This window comes from Ammospiza caudacuta, chromosome 14 (genome assembly GCF_027887145.1).
Source record: "Ammospiza caudacuta isolate bAmmCau1 chromosome 14, bAmmCau1.pri, whole genome shotgun sequence".
NCBI lineage: Eukaryota > Metazoa > Chordata > Aves > Passeriformes > Passerellidae > Ammospiza > Ammospiza caudacuta.
The window spans coordinates 20,042,550-20,068,066 of record NC_080606.1 but is presented as its reverse complement, the minus strand read 5'-3'; the positions used below and the strand labels follow the sequence as shown (position 1 = coordinate 20,068,066).

The window sequence follows — 25,517 nt, the reverse complement described above, 5'->3', positions numbered from 1 at the left end:
CCTACATCCATCACAGGACTAGGGCCAAAGAGGCAGAGTAATTTCTCTCAACATCCCCAAGAACCTACATTTCTGTGTCCCTGCTCTGGGATAAGAAACCTGTACACAAGGTCTAGGGACTGTGTGAAATCAGGGTCCTGGATAGGGAGGTGGGATTATTACCTCTTTGTAACTCAGTGCTGCTGAAGGTCTGAGTGGAGGAGCAGGACGGAGGCAGCTCAAGCTCCAGGGCTTGAGGATTTTGGGGGGTTCCAGAGGCCCACGGATCTGCCCAGCTGAACTAAATGTCTGAGAAAATAGATGAGAAGCAAACCAAGACTGTTAACCACCAGACAAGGGAGAGAAGTGGAGGGGGATGGACAGGCGTTAAGATACTGCGACACCTAAGTTGCAACAAAAATAGGGCAGGATACATGTAAAATGGTACAAGCATAACATGGTTACACAGCAAAAGGCAGGATGTGTCTTACAGCTGTGTGTTACCTCAGAGTCAGGGTGCTGCTGAAACAGAGAGCTGAGGCAGCAGTGAGGAACCCGGGCAGCAGAGGCCAGGAGGTGACACTTACTGAATGAGGACTCCAGGACTGTGTTTTGGAGACGGTGCTGCTGACCAATGTCCCTTTGGTCAGCCTTTGCAAGTGGTCGAGCCATTCGTGCAAGTCCTGGCTGGTGCTGCAGGACACAGTGATCCGCTCCATCATGTTCCCTGTGGCAGAGGGTTAAATAACTGTCTTTAGCAAGTGGTAGAGACTCAGGAGGAAACACAGGGTGAGATCAGCTCAGCACAGCAGGAAATGGCTCCTCAGTTTGCACAGTCCAGTGGCTCCAAAAAGGTTAGGGCAAAGATAGAAGCATTAATCATTAAGAATCATTAAGGTTGGAAAAGACATCTAAGATCATCAAGTCTAACCATTAAACCAGCACTGCAAGGTGCACCACTAAACCACATCTACAACGATGATGAGACTGCCCATGCTGCTCCAGGCAACCACTGACAGTGTGGGAGCTGCAAGAAATGCTAAGGGAACAAGTAAGATGAATGTGTGAGGATTATTTAATGTTGAAAGTCATTAAACACAATACTTTCATGATGAATAGGATCCTGGCACTAAATACTACCAGCACAAACAGCTGCACTGCAGCCCAGGCACTGAGCATGAAATGACCTGTGTATATCTACAAGCAATGAGATACACTGAATGGGGAAATAGGATGAAAGCTCCCTCATGACCAGAACCAGGTATCTGTCAATATATGAGGTACTCAGAGCTACAAGGCATGGCTACTGGATGCAGACAGGGCGCACCAGCGCAGAGCAGTGCTACTGGGGCGAGAGATTTGTCCCATACAAAGCACTGTGGTCTCCAAAGGCAGCCAGAGGCAGAGCTCCAGGGCACTTGGAGGAGATTGCCTCAAGCAGGACAGAGTTGCTCAGAAACTCAGACAACACACGGTAAAAGAGCAGGAGAAAGATCATGGCAGGGGGTTAGTGGGAGGCGGACCAGTACTTCCAGTGGCAACTCTTGCTTGCACTGGGAGGACTGCCCCAGGCAGAGGGCCCCACTGACCTGTGATTTCAAACATGTGCTCATTCCCTTCGGCATCTTCCAGCTTTGTCAGCATCATTCCTGTCAAAGGCAGCTTTCCCTGGGAGAATTAAAGAGCAGTCAGTGCCAGCAGGTGTTGTTCTGCTTGTTTCTGCTGATTCCTTTCTCTTTGGAAATTGCCATTTAAAATTAATTTGTGAAGGCTTCGGACTGCATGAAGAGTCTCCTTTAATGTATGGAACTAGATTTCCCTGCACAACTAGGTCAAACCCCAGAGATGAGGCTCCCATGACAACTGAGTCATCCCTGGCTCATCTGCCACCCTTTCCCTTCATTCAGCGCAAACCTTTTTTACAGTCAAGTCAGAAGGATCAATTTCCCCTGGCTTTTTCTGAAAGCCTTCCCCATCCCTCTGATTTGCATGCTGAACTGCCTGCTCACTTTACTCCCACCAGTGGGTCAAGCCAGAAAACCCAGCCAAATATTTCCCAAATCTTTCTCATCTTCCTTGCTACGACAAATGTCACATCAAAACAAGAGCATCCTTCTCCTGGCAGTATTGATGGTTTCAGACAGCTGGAGAAAAGCCAAGCTCTCAACAGCCATTGGAGGGTATGTAAAATGGTAAAACACAAGAAATGCAGAGTTGTATGTAGTAGTACCTCATGGACTGGAATTTTCATGCACTCTGTGGTGCGCTTTATAAGTATTTTCCAGAGATGGCACAAAACTGAGAGCCAGCTGGCTGGTCGAAACCCTACAGCTGGATCAGGACACCTTAGACACAGACCCTACTCTCAAAAACAGCAGGTAGAACAACAGGTTTTGAGGTTTTTTGGTTTGTTTTTTTTTTTTTTTTAATTTCACAGCATTCACTTACCAAATGCTGCTTAACCAAAGATCAGGACAAAGGCATTGACTACCCTGGCACATGGTTCCCAGCCTGGGGTGTTTGCATCACAACAGAGAGTTCAAAGGATGCAGAGGACTCAAATTTGATAAGAACTATCTGTTTTGCACTTTTACACTGAACGCCTTGCAACTTCAAACTAAGCAGGCCTACCTGATAGATGAACCCACTCATCCGTGGGCTTGCAGACAGCATCAGCAAAACATTAGAAAATAACAAGAAATACCGCTCCTCTTTCTCCTGGGGGGATAAGAATTTAAGTTAGTCCAGTCTGCAATGCATCACAAGCACCTGCCTCTAGCAAACTGAACCTGTTGCAGCTGGAATCACAGCCTGTGAGATCACCCCCAAACCAACTATTCTGGCTTTTTTTTCTTTACAGCACCTCATTTATGTACCAATTTTCCCTGCAGAGATTTTTGTCTGCATCCTGCTAATCCTCTTCCAATCATTGCAGAGTGCCTCAGAAGGCCTTATGTTCCCCAGCATCTCATATCCCAAACAAGAAAGACTTTTGGGACTGGATACTGCATGGGCTTGTTTTACAGGTCTTCCCTTCCCAGGGAAAAACTGTAACAGCAAAAATTCAGTGCTAACAGGAACTTTCCCACACTGAGCATGCAGCACACATGGCTGTAGCACCACTGTGGAAGGTCTGTGTCAGGCACTGGTGCGATGCATTAGGACTAGTAGGACAAGAATCACTCCAGTTGCTTCCAAAACACCGTCAGCTCTGGGATGGGGTGTCAGAGCAGCCCCTGTGATGCACATAGCACATTTTCTAGTCACTCTCATTTCTCAGAGTAAGTCACAGGGGAGAAAGAGGGAAATTAATGCGCTACATGACACTGAGATACTTCTTCTCTTGAAAAGTGGGTCACCAAAGGCCTGAAACTAAGCCTATAGGGTGCCTGATTCACTCCAAAGACATGCGCAGTCCCATTGCACAGGTCTTCCCAAGGTAAAATTATTTACCAGCATTATTTGTCATCAGTTTGTGGCTTGGAAGGAGAGGAACTACCACCTCACATCACTTACCCTGGGAGCAAGTGGGTATTCAGACGTGAAGTCTACAGCCAGCAGAACATCTCCACACTCACCTCACTTCCCCCAGATTGCACCATAACCTGGGACATGTAGATGACATTTCCCATCATTTTTATGTCCTCTCCTTCCCAGCGCTGGATGGATTCAGAAAGGATTTGCAGCTCAAGTTGTTTTCTCTTCCTCAACTCCTGGCATTGTGACTGGGAATCACAGCAAAGCTTAGTTAGCCAAAGGGCAGAAGCCAACCCATACCATCCCAGTTTCACCAGCAACAACTCACACAGCCCTGTGGGCTCAGAGATGGTCATGTCAGGGATCAGAAAAGCCTATTTTGGCTCTATTACATGAAGTCTGTTAAAAAATCACATCCCAGTGATTTATGAAGTAATGATTACATTCAAATGTCAAGGAAATTGCAAACTGCTCTGAGCAAACTTTTCTTTCCAAACCAGCCCCACCTCTAAGAGTTCAGGGTCACAATTTCCAAACCAAGACGGCTGCACAGTTAAATGTCTCTAATTTTGCTATGGCTTAGAGGGATTTTGCCGGTTGTGTCCAAACAGCAGAGTTGAACTTGTAGCACTGCAAGGTCCCCAACAAGTCAGACGGGTGGATATTTTCCAACCAAAATCTGGGAACCCAAAAGCAGGACTAGGTGGTGCTGTAGATTAGCACAAAAAAGAATCTTCTGAAAGTGCTGTTATTGAAAAGACTGCACCAGTGCTGGGCAGCTGGGGACTGGAGAAGCTTCAGGGAGTGACCAGTATCTCATCAGCTCTCAGCAAGAGAGGACAATGCTGACTGAACAGAGTCCTGCAAATCCAAGCAATACTTTTTTTAACTGACCTCTCTGCCAATGGGGAAAATTGTTGCAAAGGTAAACCAAGGCTATTTTCACCAACTGCTTGGTTTTTCCAAACCCCTTTATCTGACAGAGATTTTCCTCCTTTCCAATTCACTGACTATCCAGCTCTGCAAAGAGAGAGGCTGCACTGGGTCTAGATTGAAACCACACACATTTGAACCAAACTGGGGTTTACTCTGGTTCTACAACTATCAAATGTTTTGATGGCTTCCCAAGTGTCCGAATCCAACATTCCCAGGATAAAACTCCAAATAAAATCCCCAGGAGTGCATCACAGTCTCTGCAGAGGCACCGCTGTGACTCACAGCAGCTCCTTGGTCCCTCCCTGCCTTTGTTTGGGAGCCTTCCTGGTCCTATAACAGGACCACGTGCCCATCACAAGGGGCATCTCTGCCCGTCTAACCTCAAATTCACACCGAACCTCTTTAGTTGTGTCATAATGACATTAAATTACTCATCACCCAAGTACACATTTCAAGTAAAACCATCCAGCGCTTACGAGATTTCCTAAAGATTAATGACACCTTGTAATTTAAATGAGTTATTCCCCTATCAGCTTCCAGAATAAATGGAAAGGGTTCTGAGTTTCTAAGTAAATGTAACACGATTGCCCTTTCCTGTTTTCTATGAACTTTCTCCTCCCCATCTTTCATCTGCACTGCTAAACACTTGCATTTGTCACAAACAGGTGACATCTGTTATGCTAAAGGAAGGAAGCTGGACCATATCTGGAGTGATTATAGTGAAAGGTCCTCTGTGGCTACAAAGCAAGAGAGACTAGAGTTTTTTTCCATAAAAAGCGTTTCCAGGTAAAACCTTTGTGCATATGGATGGCTTTTCCCCTTCTATTTCATCTCAGTGCAGCAGGACTTTGAGGGGTGCAGGCTACAGAGTTCACAGAAATGGGTTTGTTATCTCTGACTCACCCATTCTCTCTGCTCCCCACCGATGGCCACAAATTACCACCTGGAGCCACAAATTACTGAAATGTGGTCCAAGCCTCCTGATGCCTGTGGAGCAAACCTCAGCAAAATTTCCTGTTGGCACCAGCACTTGGGTCAGTCACAGCTGTGCTAACCTCTCACTCAATGAGCAAGGAGTGGTCTAGTTTCAGGTGGAATATGATTAGAGATTGAAGGCAACAGGACATGAAAGAGACCCTGCTGCCACCACGGTGCACACATGGCTTTCAGTAATAGAGGAGAAAGAAACTTGGAGATCCACCATCTCTGCTCTGGCACTACAGAGCCAGCATGTACTTGCCACAGCCAGAGGAGCAGCTCTAGGCTTGAAATGTGAAATGAAGTTTCTTTGTAACCCATCTTTTCCATTCCAAAAGACCTTTTTTCCTAATGGGGAGACAAATGTCAGGCTTGACTCATTCTTCATGAAAAGCAGACCTGAAATGGAGGGCTCTATTTTAAGAATTGCCACCTACCACAAGGGACTTGAAGGATGTGATGGCTTTCAAAACATCTTCATGATCTGCATGCGCCTCCTAGTGAAGGAAGAGCAAATTCCTCAGCCGTCAGCAGCAGCAGCACCCACCCTGAGCATTAACCCACCCTGAGCAACACCCACTGTTCCACTACACTCAGGGCTGAGGATACAGGCAGCATGGTATCCAGGAGGAGGTCAAAGTCTCCCAGGTACCTTCCCCACCATCCACTTCAACATGGCATGGCAAAAGGCAGCTATGCAATTTACTGATACCGATTTAATGAGTGTGAAGTGGCCAGAGCAAGAGTAGGTATGACTGGACTTAGAACAAATCTGACTTGCAAAGAAAAATCAATGAAAACAGGCAGGGGTGCAGGGCGCACCTTCAGGAAGGAAACTTCCATTGCAGTGCCAGATACTCCAGCCACTGCCCATCAAGGGTGGAAACCCACCACCATCAAGGGGGCTTCAACTCTGGCCTTAAGGGAGGGCATGTCTAAGCAGAGCGCTCTTGGGCCAGGTAAAAGCAGAATGGTGCCCCTTATTTCTGACCCCAGCTGTATGCTAATACTCTCCCAGAATGTTCTCCTGGATCTAAGGCCCGGCTCCTCATCACCAAGTCCTCATGCCAAGCAAATCATAAGGTGTCAAGGTTGTCATGGACCTGCCCCTGCAGCCTGGCATTGCTCATCTGCAGTGTGGGACAAGTGGCTGCCCTGAACACACCTGCCCCCTCAGCAGCTCCGCAGCAGTGCAGGGAATGCTGTGGTGTACATCTACACTGCACACAGCCATCCTCTTCCCACAGCATCACAGCTTAAACCTCAGGCCTACTGATTCATGCAACAAAACTCCCACGCTCAGCTTAGAAACCAAGACAAATAGGTGACGTGTGTCCCCAAACCCACTGCTGAGCCGCCTGCAAAGAGCAGGCAAAGAGCACAATGCAAATCCTGCAAAGAGCACATCATCCCTGCACGGGCATGGTGGCTGCAGCCAGGCTCAGCTCAGTCCCTGCAGCTCAGCTCAACCAGGTGAGAGGGAAAGGTAGGTCTGCAGTGTGCCCACCCTGCAGGCTCTCATGCCCTCTCCTATGCAGGAACATCCCTGGCTCAAGCATAGAAGATTTAATCCTTTGGCTTGCTTGTAGGTCATGGGTAAATGTCATGGGTAAATGTGCTGAATTAACTGGCAACTAAAACTGGATGAGGAGAAAAAGGAAACTTGCTTAAAAACAGACTGTTACTTCTGTTTTCTCCAGCCCCTTGCACCACCCCTGAGTTTTGCCTTCCTGCAGCTGGAGTGCACCAGCAGTGAGTAGCAGAGCTCCAGTAGCAGAGATCTCTACAGTCCCTGGGGCAAGAAATGCCCTGAAGCACACTTGCTTCTTGCCAAGGAAGTCTCTGTGCCCTTGACTGCTCTCCCTGCTCCCAGGGGCTCACTCTCTACCCCTGTGTCTGTGCTGGTGGCCAGATCCATGTCTGTGCAGATCTGCCTCCACCCAGGAGCACAACCCTGGGGCAAGGGGTGGGAATGTGCCTGCGAGCCACAGGAGTGAGTGGCCAGGCTTAGGAATCTCATCAAATGATAACAAAACCACAGATTTATTCTTGGCTGTGCAAATAAACAGCAACTGTAGCCTGTCCCTAGAGTCTGCTTTTACTTGTGCTGGAAATGGCCCATCTTTGAGGAAGGGCTGGGGTGAAGAACAGGTAATGTGCTTCCACAACATTCCTCAGACTCTTCCACCAGTTTCTCACTTTTAATCTGAAAGGTGAATAATGTCTGGGGGACATGGGACATCTCCCTGGAGATGAGGTAAGTACTTTTAGCCACATGATGCTCAAATACCAAGAGGCAGAGGTGTCTCTTGGAGCCCAGGGAGCAGCTCTGGCAGCATCCAGAGGCAGAGCCTGCCCAGCAGCCCACCCACCTCCATGTGCCGCTCCAGCTCCTGCAGCAGTGTCACGTATTTATCCAGCCTCAGGAAGGGTTTGCTGAGGCTTGTGGTCAGGATGAGAATGCCTGGGCTGGCCGCACCTTGGCTCTCCATGAACTTCTCCAGCTCATCACTATAAAAAAAGACAACAAAAAAAAAACACAACAAGGAGGTTTCTCAGAGCTGAGGGCTGTGTTTTGCCCATGCTCTCCTGATGGCCAGGGCTCTGCTCTGAGCTGGGCCTCCTTAAAGGCAGCACAAACTCCCCTCTGAGCACCACCCACCCACTCCATGGAGCAGGCAGGGAGCTTCTACCCAAGCAAGACCTTTCTCCTCTGGAAAGCAGGAGAGGATGTAGGAGAGGTCGTGTGGCCACAGGGGCTGGAATGCACAGCTCTGGGGCACATTGGTGCCAGCAGCTGGTCCCCCAGCACAGCAAGGTGGCACAAGGGCAGGTATCTGGTGGATGGGGAGAGGGGGAAGGGGGATGCACAGGCTGGTGTTGTGCTGGAGGAGGCTGCAGCAATGCACTGGGACCCTGCTGGAAACTGTGATGCAGGTGTTTGCATGTGCATTGCTCCAGAGAACATGGCTTCTGTGTGTCAGCACACTTGCCAAAGCTGATTCTTTTGTTGATTTAGGAAAAGGGGTAAGACTGAGGAATCACATGAATGAGTCATTTGCTGGAGCCGGGCATGTTGTTACGCTGAATTAAAGGTGGTTTTCAGCAGGTAAGTAAATACACCGTGAGTTCCCATTGCAGAATGGGAAGACTTAAACACTATGCATTTGGATCTGGCTTTCCCATCATTGCAGGGAAGACAGCTAACCTATATTAGGGATGACACAGTTGTAGCATCTTGGCGTGGCACACTCTTGAGCAGGACATCACACAAATTCAAGTGTCTACTCATGTGGGTCATGTTGAAGAAAGAAGTTATTAATGTGTTCTACCAATGACCCTGAAAATCAACCATTTGGTTGAATAGAAGCTCAGTGAATAAACTGGGTAACTGGGTGACTCGATGACCACTCTCCTTCTGCAGTGATGTGCTCCCCACCGTGGTGCCACAGGGGAACACTCTCCCATTTGTCAGTGTGTGAGCACTTGAGCAGTAGACCTGAAACAGCATTTGGGTTTAGCAAGTAAAAATCACAGAAGATGCCACTGCCAAAGCTGAGGCTGCCTGTTTGACCCAAGGTGGGAGTCCTGTGCAAAAAAGGACCTGTGAGATCAGCTCTGAACATGAGCAGTGTGAGTTGTCTTCATGCTGAAGCTGAAAGGCCCTGCTGAAAAGCCCGAAGTCCCAGCAGCAGCAAATAGCATTGACCTATGGTCAACATAGGTCAACGGCCATGCCAGGCCAAGTATTAACAACAAAAGTTAACTTTTTAAAGGAGTCTGAATCTCCTTCTCTATCACCTACCTGTGCTGTGTGAGGACATTCACTGCTGAAGGGTGGTTAGCACAGTACGTCAGGTACAGGGAGCGGAACTGGGGCATCAGGTTCATGAAACAGCCTCCCACACGCTGCTGGTTCTCAGGGAGCCTGCAGACACCAACACACCAGCTGTGTTAAGCCTCTGGATCTGCACCCTGCAGCTACAGCACTCTCAGGGACCTGCCCAGGAACTACCCACTGCTCAGGGACATTCCCAGGTCACCTCATAACTGCAGCACTGAGCAAAATATCCACACCTGCCATCTGGGCAGGAGGAACAGGGGGATCCTCAGGTGGGTCTGGGTTCCTGTGGTGCAGACTGTGAGCATCACAACCCATTATCAGCCTCAGACAACCTGTGACTGAACCTGATATGTCTCACCAGCAGAGCTACAGCTGGGATGATGAGGATGAGGATGTGCTGGAACTAAGGGCAGTGTGAGGGTGGGGGGGTACCACTCTGGGCTGCCTACGAATATGAAAAGACAGGGAGAAAAGGAGAAGCCACAGCCTCAATATATTCTCAATATTCCGTCGTTCCCCATCTCTTTTCAGCCCTTAGCTAAGGCTAATTATGTCTGTCAGCTTCCCTGCAGGAAATTATCACCTCTAATAATCTGCTCTTTGCTCCCTGGCAATTCCCATCTTCATGCCTGCCCGATCTCCCACCCTGCATGTGCCTGCATCTTTGGGTTAGGCAGACTTCTGTGTCAGTTCTAGTGACACTCATTCAGCACATGCTTTAACACCACCAATCTCAGAGTTCCTTCTACTTTTCCTCCTGCCAAAGCACCGCCTGCAACCTTTCCTCAGTCCTGTTATTTTCTTCTATATTTAACAAGTCTAAGACAGCAGTCAGGAGAAATATTAATGAACATGCCTTTCTATTATTTTTAGCTACAGTTAAAAAGCTTAACAACCTCCGTGCTATGACACAAACTTACTTTGCAACTTCTTCCAAGGCTTGGTGCAGTGTTTGCTGAAAAGCAGAGATTTCTTCCATGTTTCCCAGCAATGCTGCCGTGTCCCCAGTGCTGAGCCTACAAGAGCCACATCACAGTCACCATCAAAGAGAAGTTGCTCTCAGGAGCACCCCATTTTTATTCATCAGCAGACCTTCCAAAAAGACACAAAAATTTCTCCTTCCCCAGATACAGCATCGGACAAAATTCATGGTCTGTGAACTACAGACCAAAGTCTCCTAGAGAAGGAGTCTGCTGCCAAGGATTATCTTAATTGGATTTAAATCACTTAATCCCACTAATCTTGTCAGATCTTTAGCTGTCTAATAGACACAGACAGATGGGATTGCAGCCAGAGCTGGGGAGGGAGGTGTGTGCACAAACAGAGAGTTTTGTCTTCAGGGATTCATGCCATGGGTTTCCCTATGGGGGGAAGGTCCAACAGGCAGGGGCTTCTTTGCTCCTTGAGTGAGGTTGGGTGCTTCCAAAGCTAATGTGCCTGCTTCTGTCATCCTAAGAGTCATAACACCCTCATTTAGGCCTACAAGGCTGAGAGCACAAAAATTTTCCCACATGAAGATTTTGGGAAGGGAGAAGTGACTGAAATACAGAGGCCTTAGAAAACGACTCTCCCATCTCTCCTGACTGGACAATGTCTAAACACGTGCCCTCTGTCCATGACACCCCAAGGCTCCCACAGTGTTCTCTCCATCTCAGATGCCCTTTTATCTTACTTATCACAAGACTGGAGGGGTCTTAAGTAAGTTCCCAGAAGTGACTGTAGTTCCTTTGCATAATCTCGTTCTGTTTCCAGAATATTTTGCAACACCTAGGGTGAGAGACAGAGCGCTGAGAAGATCTTTGTTCCAGCAAACTAGTCAAAAGAACATGACATCAGCTTCCAAGTCTGGCAAAGCATGGAAGTGTATCTCAAGTCTAGAAATTACATTTCTTAATCCAGAACCCAGAACACTCAGGGAAGTCCTGGTGGTCAAATATTGAGATTTTACTTTGCAAACTTGGGGAGACCTGGAACGCAGGTGTTAAAGGCTGCACCAAGGATGGCTTCTGTGGCAGATCAAGCAGGGCACACCTCATTTGCCACTTCAGGGATGTAATGATCTGGATTTGGCACTGTTAATCCATCTCAGCAGCTGGTTTGTCTCTGGCTGCACAGCAGACAAACACAGTGCCTGCACCTCCCAGTCAAGCACTCCAGTTTCTCAGTGTTGATAAGCTCTGGAGACAGTGGAGGTGATTTCAGCTCCCTGGACATACTGCTTCTGCTTTGCTTTGCTTTGCTTGATATATATTCAGACATACTGATGAGCAGGATTCAGCTCCAGCACTGAGAGCCAGCGATGCTCACATGAGGCATCTCAAAGCCAAGCCCAGTTACAAAGCCAGGCCATGAGCTGTGGCAGCTGCTGGCAGAGGCCTAGGACAGGCACCATGGGGTGTAACATCTCCAGCCAAACCCAAGAAAGGGGCCAGAGCCCTGATTTTGCTTGCTTACACCATGACATTATCTCCCTATCTTTATCAACAGGAAATACTGTGCCTTCTCCCCTAGCATTGATCTGAAAGCTGCAACTTCTCCTTAATTATCTCAGTTGTCTACTTCAAGTCTCTACTTTTGACACCTTGCAGCCACTTCCATTTGTGGTTTATTGTCTCAATGGCCTTGAATCAAGGGAATGGAAACAGCTGCATTTAAACACAGAGTCACATTCCCAGTTGTTAAAATTGCATCAATGATTTTTATGGGAAGGAGCTACTTCAGAAGATTAATAACATGGTACTTATTAAAATGTATGATCAGAACTTTAAAACTTACCACAGGGTAATAATTCTTTGTCATCTGAGTGTTTTCTAGCCCTTTCAGTGCTTTGGGAGAGAGTGGTTTATCTGTACAAAAAAAACCCCATGAATAAATTACAGTGCACAGCTCTCATTATTCCATCAGGAAAAGACACTGCCACATTACATCCAGCAAATATAACTTCACCCCTCTGACCACAAAACTTCAATTGCAGGGTTTGTTTCCCCATTTAAAAAAAAACTAGATTAAAACCAGTGGCATGCACGACACTGACAGTGGCCAAGCGAGTCACACCAGAAGCTTTGTGCAGCCTCTGCCCAACCAACGTCCAGGTTTGCTCCAAAATCCCTGGCAGCAGCCCAGAATCTGTCAATCTTTGGAACTATAGTGTTGCTTCACCTGGCCCACTAAATTTGGTTTTAAAATTGGACTTCAGTCAGAAATGACAGATACTATCTTTTTTAGCAAGTGATTCACAAGGCATTTGAAGCCAACCCAAATCAATATGCTGACCTCCTATCCCCACAGCCACTTGTGATGCAAAATCCTTCTCTGAATGAAGGCAGATTTAAATGAAATCTCACAAAACCCTGGAAATCAATTCTCATTCTGCATTTGATAAATCCCTGTGGATGTCTCCAGCTCTTTACATATGCACACACACACACACACACACATGGACAAATCCCTGCTCCAATTTTCCTTCCCTAGAGAAGCCCCTTCCCTTCCAGCAACACCACGCTCCCTGTGGATGGGGACAGGCAGGCAGGGCAGGCTGCCCCAGCCCTGGCCACGCTGCACACACTGAAATGTGCCAGTGCCACAGCCAGGCTCTCCTGGCTCCCTGCGATTGCTCACACAAGGCAATTACCTGCACACTGACAGCAGGGCAGAAACTTGAAATTGATAAATTTATTCTCTTTATGTACTGTCTAAATATCGCCCTTGTAGTGCTTCCTGTCACTTCCAGCTAAAGGCTCAGAAGAGCTCAGCTCCACAGTTATTTCACAGAATCACAGAGTATTTCTACCCAAAGGGCACACCTAGGACACAGCAGAGGTATGGACACTGCTGAAAAACAAGTAACTCCATTCAGAGTGTGTCTGGTCTTACACTGTGGAGGTGGGAAGGGCAGCTCCCTGCAAGCTGCAGCTCCAGCAGCACTCCTGGGGCAGGGAGGGATAATGATGGTCCCTCACTCCTCACTTGCAATACACACACATCTCCTGAGCATGCACACACCAGGGCAATGAACCCTCCTGTCACATCAAATGGTGCTGAGAGAGGATCTGGAGGGAAAAGCTCTGCAGACAGAAAAATCTCATGGGCTCTTCCATCACGATCTATGGGAGACTGGCCCTTAACTTCAGTGAGGTATTGTCACATCATGCAGCTCTCATCTGATTTTCCCTTCAAGTTTGCTCTCCTTTGTTTAAAACATCTCTCTTCTCCCTTCACTGTGTTAATCAGTGATTCCTGAGTTGTGCCAGACAAGCCTCCAATCCCTGCTACAACTTCCTGCTCCAGCTCAGACATCATTTCCCAGAGGGAGATGAGATGATTTTTTTCATTTAGAATAAAATAAAAACTGACCTAATTCTGAGCACTATATTGTGAATTTTTTTCTCCTCCTTTGCTTCATTTTTGCAAGAGTAGAAGAAAGGATGTCTAACAGGGGCTGCACATGTTGCAGCTACTTTGCAGACCCCTGCTGGCATCTCAGTGTTTGAGGCCAGAGCCGATCCTGAGCCACAGAACCAGCACCAAGAACACAGTTGGTCTCTGTCTATGGTAAGTGCTCAAAGTGCACTAAGGACTTAAGTTGCATTTTGCAAAAAAATGGTTTAATTTCACACAAAGGCCTGGACAGGGGTGAGCTGTCTGAATGGATGTGTAATGCCTCAGGGCAGTTGGACAGGGGCTTCACATCATCACCACCCTACCTCTGGGTACAAACACATCACAGAAAATGTTAAGGACACTCAAGACAAAGCTCAATAAAGGCAGATGTCATCAGGCAGATCATCCCCTCTCTCTTCCTTTCTCAACATTGCAGCAGAAGCATCTGGGAAAAAATGTACTCTGTGAAATCAACCATCACTATTGGACCAAAACATTGACAATGCCCTGTGGCCATGCCGTTTTTGTCAGATTCCACATCGTGATGGTGAGCATCCATCCCACTGATGCCTGAAAAGCCAGGATCAAGCACAAATACATTGCCTGACCAAGGTCTCTAACAAAAAGCTAGTTCTGAGCTCAGACGCTGACAGCTCTCCAGGATAAAGGGGACTCACATCCATCTCTGTCCTCATCCTCTGACAATATCCCTGCTTACATGCTGCTGGGGCTTGGGGGAAGCAAGAGAAACGCACAACGTGGTGGGAAGAAGGTGAAGCAGCTCTCAAGCAATTCATCCGAAACACTGCACTTTACCCTTCCGTTCGTCCTTCCATTAGCCCAGCTGCCTGAAGTACACAAACGGTCCTTAATAAATAGCAGCAATTTCCCAAAGGCATGAGGGTCCTCACTGCATTATGCCACTGTCATTCAATCAGCCCTTGAAAGCAACTTGCTTACCAGTAGATTTGATTTCTCTGACATAGTTGCTTGGGAACCAGCCTGTTTTTCCATTCAAGGTGCCTTCCCACCAGCCCCCTTCTTCAACTCGAGTGACATAAATAATGTCTCCTTTGTTAACAGAGAGTTCATCTTCATTGGTCTGCTTAAAATTGAACCTGGCCTTTACCACCAGCTGGTGACTGCCATTCTCGGTCATCTCCTAAGGGAAGAAATGTGGAAAAACATCAGTAAATAGCCAAAAAACCCCAGAAACAACTAGGACAAGCCATTGTTCTTCTCTGTTGTGACAGCTGTTTTCTCAGTATTGCTCTGTATAACAACCAATCATATGTTGCTGCTGTGTAAACACTGCCTTCAGAGGACCACAAGGTCCCTCCCAAGCATTAATTTAGTTTTCCAGTGCAATGGGTGGCAGATAAGAATCACTCTTCTCATGTCACACAGAGAAACACTGCAGTTTGGAGAAGCTGCAGGACTCCCTCCAACTGAGACAGCAAACCCATGATGGAGATCAGGGGAACAACCTCTGGTGTTGACCCAGAGGCACCAATCACAACCTCCCCCCAGGGCCACCCAACCCACAATTACAGGTTAAATAAAGGGTACCACAGGCTTGGACTGCCTCCGTAACACCCTTGCTGACTGGGAAGCTGTGCTGGTGGAGTCACTCTGGGGGTCTCCGGCCGTGGAGTTAAGAGAGGACAGATGTGAACATGGCCCTTTTGACAGCTGATCTGGGGAAACAAAACAACATCTGAGTGTTACTCAGCTGTCCACCATCCCTCCATATCACAGCAAAGCAAGGAGCCTGTAAAGAGAACAGGAACAGGTCACAACAGTTCAAAGAGCATCTATGAGAGCAAGACAGCAAGTGCATGGCATTTGCAGCGTGGCTGCTCTCAGTCAGCAGTGAGGGTGGTTTTCTGGGCTGGGATAACCCTTCCATCATGGAAGAAGTTGAATTGCATCTCAAGGCACTCCTAGGTTGTGCCAGCTCTGCAGCCACACATCCAACTGCGGTATTTCTTTGAAATCCCCCTTAAAACTGTAGAAAAGTATTCAGTACTGTGGTTTCCCACTGGGGGTGTTTCTGGGATCAAAGTAAGTACTGCTGAAGGTGCGTCAAAGCTTAGCTCTCCAGCGAGTGCTCTTAGGTCACCTCTGCAGCTGCAGTGTGGGCTATCCACACTGAGCAGGGAGGAATGCTGAACAGCTGGTCAACACAATCGCTCCTCTATTTAGAGGAGTCCTTCTGGGTTCATTATCCAGCTGAAAGAGGCTAGGCACTATTTTGATTGCTGTTCATGGACCGTTGCCATCAGTCATGTGAAAGAGGGATTCAAGCCATGCCGAGGAAGGACAGGAGTGTCATCCCCAGGAGATGAACTGCTCACGGAAAGGCTCAGATCATCCCAGCAGCTCCTGGAGCTGCCTCCTTCACACTCAGAGCTCCTTGCTTTGCAAACCAGTCTCTAGGCTTGTTTTTCTCCCCACCTGATGCTGGAGGCAATGCTGCTACTCTGACACATCTGTTTTTGTAATTAGTGATTTGTTTCTATATTAATACCAAAAAAATTGCCAGAGGGTAAAAAGTTTCCTGGTCCTAACTGTGCAGAGACTGAGTCAGTAGCCTTGTTGCTAAGAGCAGTTCCAGCTCCGGCAGAATCTGGCATGCTGAGCCCCAGAATCCTGCTGGATGCTGCAGAGGTGTAAAAACATACAAGCCACCCAGTAATTCCCAGTGCTTCGCTGCTACTCTATGGGACACCACTCCTTTGTGTGTCCCATGGTGCTCAAGAGACACAACAGCAGATATCATTTCAGTAAACATGAGGGATTTTTAAGATTGGTCTTGTAGCTTCTCTTCAGATTTTAGGACCTTTCTGCATTCCAGTGTTGCAGTTTTCCACCTGCAGTGGGGACCACACGTCCCCATGGACCTGGAAAGCAGAACAGAGCAGTCTGCAGGAATCCCTGTGCTGGATGTGCAAGTCTGTGGACCACGTTTGGAATTCTGCCTTGAAAACACGGCAAGAGGAGAGGGTGATACAGCCATAAAACGTGTACAGAAATCAGAAAAGACAAACTGCAAGGCTGCTTTTCCTCCATTCTCCTCCAGTCTGAATGTCAGCATGGAAAACTCATTCTGAAGGGGAAGTTTGGTAGGAGTTACAGGAACTCAGCTGGGCTTTTATTCTCCTCAGAGGATTTTTATTTCAATAGGAAAATATCTCTTCCTTAGATTGGACCTGGAACAACACAAACTGTGAGCTCTTGGGGAAGAGACTTGCTTTGTCTCTCTCCTAAACCTTGCACAGTGGGGACCAGGTCCTTGGCTATGGCTGCCGGGTGCTGCTGCCTTACAAAGCCCAGCCATGCCATACTCACACACCATCTAGTCAGTCCATGCTCCAGAGATGGACAACATCCATGGCAAACCTTGTGTGCTGTCAGTGAGTCAGTTTTCTCTCTTGTCCTGCTCATTACACAACTGCCTGAAAACTGCATGGTGAATTCCCAGCTTTCTGAGCTGTGGAAACGGCAAAACCCCTCCCCATGTAAAACCCATTTGGCCAACTGAGTGGGTTTTTCTCTCTGAAGCATCCTGATATTTGAGCAGAGTGGTTTTGGCTGCTCTTGGTGACTCACAGGCCAGGGGTGTGGCTGGCTGCCAGTGTGAGATATTCTTCCCTTGATTCCTTCTGAAAGGGAGGGCATAAATCCTGAGTCCAGACTTCACTTATTCAAGTCAACAGCCACAGTTCCACGGAAATTACTCCATTACTGTGGATTTTATGACTCTCCCTGCCCCTCCCAATCTTCCAAAGCTTTTATAAATATCTGCAGCAACCTAGAAACAAATGTAAAACTGCCTTTGACAGTTTGGCAGGAAAGCATATCATTTATATCGCATCATGACAGTGTCCTATTTTATGCCTGGTCCAGCACGGAACACTGCTGCCATATGTTGCTTAAACTATGGTTAAAATAGCTGGGTTTTCTGCTCACATTCCTACACTATTTTTGGCAGATGAGCCTTGTCTGATCCAGCACAGCTGGTTTTCCTCCCCTGCCCTCTCTTGCAGACAAAAAGCATCATGATGCTTATTTGATGCTTATCTGTATTGCTGTGTTTTGATGGATAGCTGCTGAACTACAAGTATATCCACTACAAAATGATGCCTCAAGTTATTTACACAGAAAGATCCATGAAGACACAGGAAGACACAAGGACTGGACTTCAAATGGATCCTCAGAAATACATTCCCACAACCTTTCCTCAGCTGACACCTACTTCCCTCTGCCTCCACGCAGGGTGCTGGGATGCAGCAGTGCAGCAGGTGCTGGCATGTGCAGGCATGTCAGAGCCTTGGTGACAGCAGCAGCTGCAGTGGCTGGTACCAGGCTTGCCCAGATGCTCCGCTCAGCCTGCGGCCTCTGGCCAAACAGACAAACTGGACCATCTGCAGGACACAGGCTCCTCAGGAATTTGACTAAGCAACCAAAAAGTAAATGTTTGAGACATATATTTATTTTACCCTGTACTTTTCCCAAGGGTGTTCTCTGCCTGAGCAGCTAATTATATCGCAGGCATTGCGCTTTTTACAATTTAAACGCAAAAAGCATATGTTCAAACAGATGTTTGCCATGGAATCAAGAGGATCCCAGCTTCTCTATAGCCCCGCCAGTAAAATATGACAGGAACTATTTCCCAGCAAAGCCCTGTCCCGGGCTGAGCTGGCACATGAGTGGCTGGAAGTATGGAGCTTGGGCCATAAATAAAGGGACAGATGTGAAGATGGCACTGCAGCCTTGCCACCCTGCCAGCACACACCCCATCACACCCCTCCAGTGCAGCAACAGGCAAGGACAGAGGCAAGAGAGTTTCTCTCTCTTTTTGCTTTCAGATTAATGAAGAAAATATCATAACAGCAGCATTTGCAGAGGCTGCTCTCATCATTTAACCTACCCATAACCTACATTTTATATCCCCCATCACACAGAACTGCAAGAGCTTCTACACAGGGTCAGCGGGCGCTGTTGGTAACTGAGGAGGTGCTGAGGCTGCCTGAGGCCACGTTCCCACTCCCCAACTTCTACAGAGTGAGCTGCCAGCAGAGCTGAGTCCTGGCTGCAGAACAGCATCCTCAGAACCTGAATTTCTTCAGAGCAGCATTGTACACACAGACACATGCGCACATATGTAAGTACAAATCATAGGGGGTGGGAGGAGGTTTACAAATATATACTATTATTATTATACATTATACATTATTATTAGACATATATTATTATATATGTTGATGTATGATATATGCACAATAAACAACACACCAGTTTATATAATATATAGACATAATGCAGCAAGCTAAAAGAAAAGCCTTCCCATGAGAGGAAAGTAATGAGTTTTCATTTTGAAATTTCCTCCTTTACACCATCTCAAATGTAACCCACAAGCGGGAAATGGAACTCTTCTCCTGGTGCTGGACTTTGGTGGGTGTGCAGGAGACTGTCTAACATACCTCTATGACAAGAAGCTGTGAACTCTTCCCAGCACCAGGCAGACCTGCTCCTCCTAATCTCAGAAAAGAGACTCTGATCCCCTCATCCCTCCCCAGAGCACCACAGTGCCATTATCCCCATCCCCGCTGAACTTCTCCTTTCACAGACTATGCTACTGAATATCATTTTAAAGCAATCTGTAGGGAACAGCTACATGTCTGGCATGGAATCAGGGTAAGGTGATTTGTTTTGCTTCAGCAGCCTACTCGTGCTCCCAGGGATACAGGACAAGCCATCAGCGTGCTTCTCAGATCCAGGAGCCTACTCCACGGAGCCAGGGAGAGGAGAGAGAGAAAAACATCAATACAATCGACCGAGCAGCTAGCAACAACATTTAATTTGACATTCAGGAAAGGTATTATGCAGATGAAGCTGTTTTTCTCTTCAGCTTCAAAACACAACTCTTTTAAAATATGATGTTTGCATTTTGGGAGGTGCATGTTCATTTACACTGAGGATCACTTATGCTGACCTACTTTGAGGCCCCTTAATTCTTAATGCTCAAAACTGAGCAGAGGTCCCTCAGTGTAAAGTGATAATTGAGGTCTGCAGAGCTCATACAACAACTCTGAAACATCACATTTTAACCCAGAGTTGGCAGAAGCCTGAAATGTCAATCCCGCCATCAGTGCTAGCAGCACAATTTGACAAACCTCCAGAAATCACCAAAAAGTAGGAATTAACAAAAATTAAAAACCAGCCCTTCGTACACACAAGAAATAGTTTGAAAGGACAACAGAAGAACCCCTTTTTTCTTACCTTCAGTAGCCTTATTTACAGCTGTTAATGTGCTCAGGACCTTGGAGAACTGATCTCCAGTGTATAAATCATGTGGATCAAACACCTGTGAAAGATGAACTCAGTCAGTCGAGCCCAAAACATCTCACAGTGGCTGCTGGAGCCACCCATGGTGCTGGAGGGTGACAGTGGTGACTGGGCAGCCCCCGTGTCTCTGCAGGGAAAGGGTGATCATTCAGGGCAGACAAGTTCCATTTCCTTTACAGCCAGAGAATTCCTGGGGCACCACTGGCAGGCAGCATGGGAATAGCAGGGGAGCCCAGAAGCATTTGCAGCGTAAGGCTTGGAACAGGGAAGGAATCAGTGCTGTCTGCAGAGCAGAGACTCCTCTGAAAATCACCAAGAAGGTTATTGCTGGCCTTGAGGGAAAGAAAGATTTTGTTTCTATTTTTGTTACCGAGAGCTGAAGAGATTGAGGCTGTACCTACAGATCTATGTATAAACACACACATTTTCCACAGCAGAAATTAACACACATGGAATTTTCTGCTATTGCAATATATAGTTTATTTACACTTTTTTACAGGAAGACAAACCCAGTTCTCTTATATTAAAAAAAATCACCCTAAAGAATTTGGTGCTGCTAATCCTCAGTGGTGAAACAGAAATACATGGTTAGCAAGGGCTTATTTTCCATGACTAAAAACCTGAACCTTGTACTCTTCAGAAATCACCACCAGAACAGTGAAGGCAGTTTGAGTTTCCAAAACACTTCAACCCCCTCAAACACCTGAAAAACGCTCTCAACTTCATACAGACTGTACAAATCTTACCATTAATGAAGCAAAGATAAGAGTTACAAAAAGTCCCTCTTGTTGGTACCACCATGGCACCATCTGCTAATCCCCAAATACATGATTTCTTGCAGATTGAGACCACAGATACACAAATCCAATGAACAGGAAAGATTATTTTAACGCTCTCCTGGCAGACACCATCTAATTACAAACACTTCCAACACACTAATGAGTGTATCTTGCTTAATAAGGACACAAGTCTGAATTACCTTTAGGCTAGGACTGCCCTTTAAAACAGCCCTTTCTTGCATTCCACACAGAGCTCCTTGAGTACGCTTGGCATATTTCAAATAGGAAGGGGACTGTCCTCTCTCACAGCCCTGGATGCTGGCGGCATCTCCTCCTTTTAAACAGACACACCAGAGCAGCACCAAAGTCCAACACAGACAGTATGAAGGCTGCTCTTTATTAGGAATATGTTTGCAGATTGACTCAGCTACTCAATAATAGGAGACATGTTCTACCCTAAAGAAATTTAATCCATGCTTAGCATGGGGACAGTTTGCTGTCATTACAAATATTTAATCCTGTAGCTCCACAGCTCCGATCGCATCTACTGCTCTGCACATTCCAGGGACATACCCACCTACGTTGGGCAGTTTCCGAGCTGATCTATCACCTGCACTCACTCGGGTTTGCTCCTTTGGACCATGCAAGTCCCATCCCCTCTGCCAGCTGCAGCACGGAGCCAGTTTTCCTGCCCTGCAGTTACAGGCAGCGCCGTGCAAGCACAGCCTTCAGCCCTAAGCAGCGACGCTCCCATCTCCGTGGAAAGGGAGACGGTAACAGAGAGCCCGGCGCGCCATGACCCCGTTGGCAGCTGCTGCAGAATGGCACAAGAGGAAAGTCAGCAGCCAGGATGGGTTGTTTGCATGCATCTCTCTGGTGTGTCATTTTTTCATCCGTATCCTTTTTCTTCCACTTCAGTAATTCCATAAAAATTAAGTCCTGCCTTGAATTAACACTTTTTTTTTTTCCTAAGGAGCAAAGTAGAAAAAATACATCCCAAATCCTTCAATGCAGAGAATAATGCTGTAAGCTCAGAGTCATCAGGCTGACAAAGTCCAGATCAAAGTGGTAGGAAGAAAGATATGCAAAAAATTCTAGTCCAAAAGCAAGTAATAACATTTAGAACTTCTTCATGGGGAAATTTTCTGGAACAGCTACTGTGGAACAGTGGCTATGTGGAGTCAGCTGCTGTAATGTAAATAAATATACTCTGTAGCTTGTTCCAGAATAAATTCCTCATACAAAAAAAGTCCTCATTTATGAACTAAAATTTACTTTTTCCAGCACAATTCATTGATAATTCCATTCATAGCTAAAAGACAAGCTGCAGCTAGAAGATAAATAGAGGCAGAAAAGGCTTTTTCACTTCTAACACATGGAAGATCAGGTGGATGTAACTAAACCCCCATTTAAATCTACACCTGTCATCGGAGGATCTCCATTAAAACGCTATTCTGACTTCCAGAATCACAGGCTGCCGCTCCCCTCGGTAAAACACTCTGGCTGTTTCCGTCAAGCATCGCACCGGGCAAGAGAAGCTCTGCACTGCCGCACCGCCAGCCTCCGCCACAGGCAGCGAGGGGATGAGCAGGAGCCGGCGCTTCGCGACCAGAGCACCCGGCTCTTCGGGAAGGACGAGAACAGGAGACCAAACCCGGGCGCGGCTAGCAAGTTATCAGCACCCAAAATCCCAGTCCCGCGACGGGAAGCACAGAAAAGTTAGGGAAAGCCAGGCTGCGTTTCGAGTCCGAGCTGTCCACAGTTGGACAGCCCCCAGCTGGGTGCCAAGCCCGAAGCCCGGCGCGGCCGCGACCCCTCCAAACCCGAGGCCAGGGGCGAGAGCCGCCCGTCCCCCAGCGATGCGGCGCTTCGGGCGCTCGCTGCCCCGGCTGCTCCCGCCGGACCCGCCTCTGCCTCCAGCGGGAGCGGCGGCGCGGCCGCAGCTCCGCCAGCATCGGCGAGACAGACCGGGCGGGCGGCGGGAGCGCGGCCGCCCCCGCGGAGCACAAGCACCGCTCCGTCTCCGGGGGCTCTGCTCGGGCGCCGCGGTGCCCTCACCCCCTTCGGCGGGGACACCCGCGGGAGCTGGCGGAGACAGCCCTGCTGAGCGGCTGAGACACGCGCGGGGACCCCGGGCCCCGGAGGCGCTCGGTACTCACGGCGGCGGGCGGGCGGGCGCGCAGCCCCGGGGCATGGCGGCAGCGCGGGCGGTGCTGCGGAGCGGCCGCGGCGGCTCTGACCCGGAGCCGGATCGCGGCGCGGAGAAGGGAAGGGAAGGGGAAGTGACAGGCGGCGCCGCCGCCCCGCTCCGCCCCGCCGCTCGCTGCGGGACGCGGCGCGGCCGTGCGGCCGCAGCTCCCTCCGCCGGCCGCGGGCCGGAGGCACCGGGAAACCCCCGGAGGAGCACGAACGGGATAGCAAAGCGCAAAGAGATGGGAAAGGGAAGAAGAGTAAGGCCGGAGGTGTGGGGGAGGGAGGAGGAAAGAAAGGGAAAGGGGAGGAGGAAAAGTAAATCAGGGAGGGGAAGGGGAAAGGGAGGAGGGAAAGGGAAAAAGTGAATTAGGGGAAAGGGACAGGGAAAGGAAAGGGAAGAGGAAAGGAAAAAATTGAAAGGACAGGAAAGGATAGAACAGAAAAGGAATACCCACACTATTGGAACAGTAATTGCAGCAGGTTTGCACCACTGCGAAGAGAAACACTGCGGGAGGGCCCATAGATGGGGCACAGTTCAGTTGAGGCAGTGAGGCTGCCTGCATCCTCTACTGGCTGTGCCCATCTGTTTGGAGAACATTCTCCTACAGGGAACAGGAAAATCCTCAGATACTTCAGCACACCAGCAGGCTGCAGTGTGGACGGTGAATGCAGCGCTGCACTGATATCCAGGGTGAAGCCCAGCTGTTCCAGCCCCATGCAGGGACATGCCACACACCTGGAGCCAGGGCTCTCTGGTACACTGGGTCACTCTAACTGCAGACAGACCCATTCTCCAGTGCTTGTGCTGGTTGGTGCTGGGCAGGAGCTCTTGCTTCTGATGTTATCCAGTTAGGAGAGGTAATGTCACTTTGGAATGAAGCCAAAGCAGAGCAGGTTTTGGGAGTGCATGGCTGGGGAGTTAAAAGGGTGATGATCTCTCACCTGCTCTCCCACACCTTCAATCCAGGTAGTTTGTCGGAGGTTGCAGGCACCTCCAATAGCACAAAAAACCTCTGTGCTGCCCGTGATGGTAATTGTCCTCTGCATATTCTACGATTGTTCTGGACAGCCAGGTTAATCCAGCTATTGATTTATCTTGCATATACTGTTCTTAGTTCACAAAATACAGACCTTGTCAGAAGTTTTGTAGTTAATAACAATAAAATGCGGCTACTGAATAAAGGTCTTGTTCTTCTTCACTAGCAAATGGTGCTTAGCTATTGATCTACTGTTGTTATATGCACACTGGTGTCAACAGCAAAATCAAAGTTCCCATTTTTGTCCTCAAGAACAAGCTAGGCCAGGAGCCTTCCATGATTTTTCTCTTTAGTCATGATCTCTTCCCTGTCTTTTCTACACTAGACTGCACCTCACCATCAGGACAAAACTCTTTGTTGTCCACTTTCCACCTCAACCCACCAGCATCCAGCTGGTGTTACCTTAGCAGCGCTCACTCACTGCACCAGCTCTTGGGTCAGAAACACAGCTCAGATGCTGAAGCCACAGTGTGAATGAAGCACATTTAGGATTTCTGCACTGTTCCTCCATCCAAACCATGAAAGAATCCTCTAAGGACACCTAAGCTCCAATGAAGTGCCCATGTCTTTTGACTAGTCCTTTGCCTCAGCAGAGCTGGGCTGACTGATATTCTTATAACCTGGATCAAATTCTAGCACTGAAAAGCTGCTGGAAAGTTTAGGACACATTCTCATTATTTCACCTCATTAAAACTCTTGCCTGGTTAGAAGGATGGGGTGATTCCCCCGCTTGCCATCTCTTTTAGGACTAACATACGTGAAAGAGCAAAAGATTTCAGGCTTCAGTCCTGGGCTGAAGCTAAGGAACAGTTTTGTTATTTATACTCTGCCATGAGGTGGATTCTTCCAGCTCACACCTCCAGCCCGCAGAATGGCTTCATCTTAATGGAGCCAGCTCATAACAGGAAGGTCAGTGTCCTTCTACCCCTATGTCCAAATGTTTCACTGCACCTGTAAACAAGAGAAGTTGCTGTTTGCCTCACTGTGTCTTTCTTCCACTTCCTGAGTTACCAGGACAACAAAGGGTAGGAGGGAAGTGCATATGTGTAGTTCTGAAAGAGTAACCTCTATGCATTCCCTCCTACTGGGAAAGACTGGCAAGAAGTGTCTGTTCAGTGGGAGGTGGGACTTGAGTTTCCACCAAAAGCTGCTGGAAACCCTGCCTTCCACACTGACCACTTTCCTGCATGCTGGCAATGTCCAGTGAAGTGGTGTATTACATGGCAGCTGCACAAACACCCATGACAAAAGCAAATGGAAGGCAGAGTACAATGAAGCCAAGGGATGCCACGATGGCATGCTAATGTCATGTTTAAGATTCCCCAGGGTGAGGCCCTTTTGTACAAGTCAGCATCCAGAAAAGAAGTTGTGAATTCTTATTTTCCTCAAAATACCCTCTTTTGTTCACATCTGCAACAGGAACAGAATATTTGACCTTAACATACCCTTGTCAGTCTCAAGACAGAGGTGGCTCAGGTCCAGCTCTAGGGTACCTCACATCTAGGAAGCAAGAGTTCACTGTGGCATGTGGAGAAGGGCAGAATTTGAGAGAACCACTGGGGT

At 48.0% G+C, this 25,517-nt stretch overlaps 1 protein-coding gene across 3 annotated transcripts in view; it reads right to left on the bottom strand.

The window, feature by feature from the left end:
• Window positions 1–25,517, bottom strand: part of ARHGEF6 (Rac/Cdc42 guanine nucleotide exchange factor 6) — a 37,603-nt gene that overhangs the window by 8,659 nt on the left and 3,427 nt on the right. For 2 of the 3 annotated variants that reach the window (XM_058814423.1, XM_058814424.1), the window contains exons 3-16: window positions 19,880–19,964; window positions 15,164–15,291; window positions 14,555–14,756; window positions 11,990–12,060; window positions 10,887–10,981; window positions 10,135–10,230; window positions 9,176–9,298; window positions 7,743–7,881; window positions 5,808–5,867; window positions 3,558–3,704; window positions 2,611–2,697; window positions 1,569–1,647; window positions 567–706; window positions 163–288 (exon numbers count right to left, since the gene is read on the bottom strand). In XM_058814423.1, the coding sequence (XP_058670406.1) occupies window positions 163–288; window positions 567–706; window positions 1,569–1,647; window positions 2,611–2,697; window positions 3,558–3,704; window positions 5,808–5,867; window positions 7,743–7,881; window positions 9,176–9,298; window positions 10,135–10,230; window positions 10,887–10,981; window positions 11,990–12,060; window positions 14,555–14,756; window positions 15,164–15,291; window positions 19,880–19,964 (1,578 nt within the window). Of the gene's footprint in view, window positions 1–162; window positions 289–566; window positions 707–1,568; window positions 1,648–2,610; window positions 2,698–3,557; window positions 3,705–5,807; window positions 5,868–7,742; window positions 7,882–9,175; window positions 9,299–10,134; window positions 10,231–10,886; window positions 10,982–11,989; window positions 12,061–14,554; window positions 14,757–15,163; window positions 15,292–19,879; window positions 19,965–22,883; window positions 22,999–25,517 lie in introns of those variants that run through there. The other variant, XM_058814425.1, reaches the window with a different exon arrangement.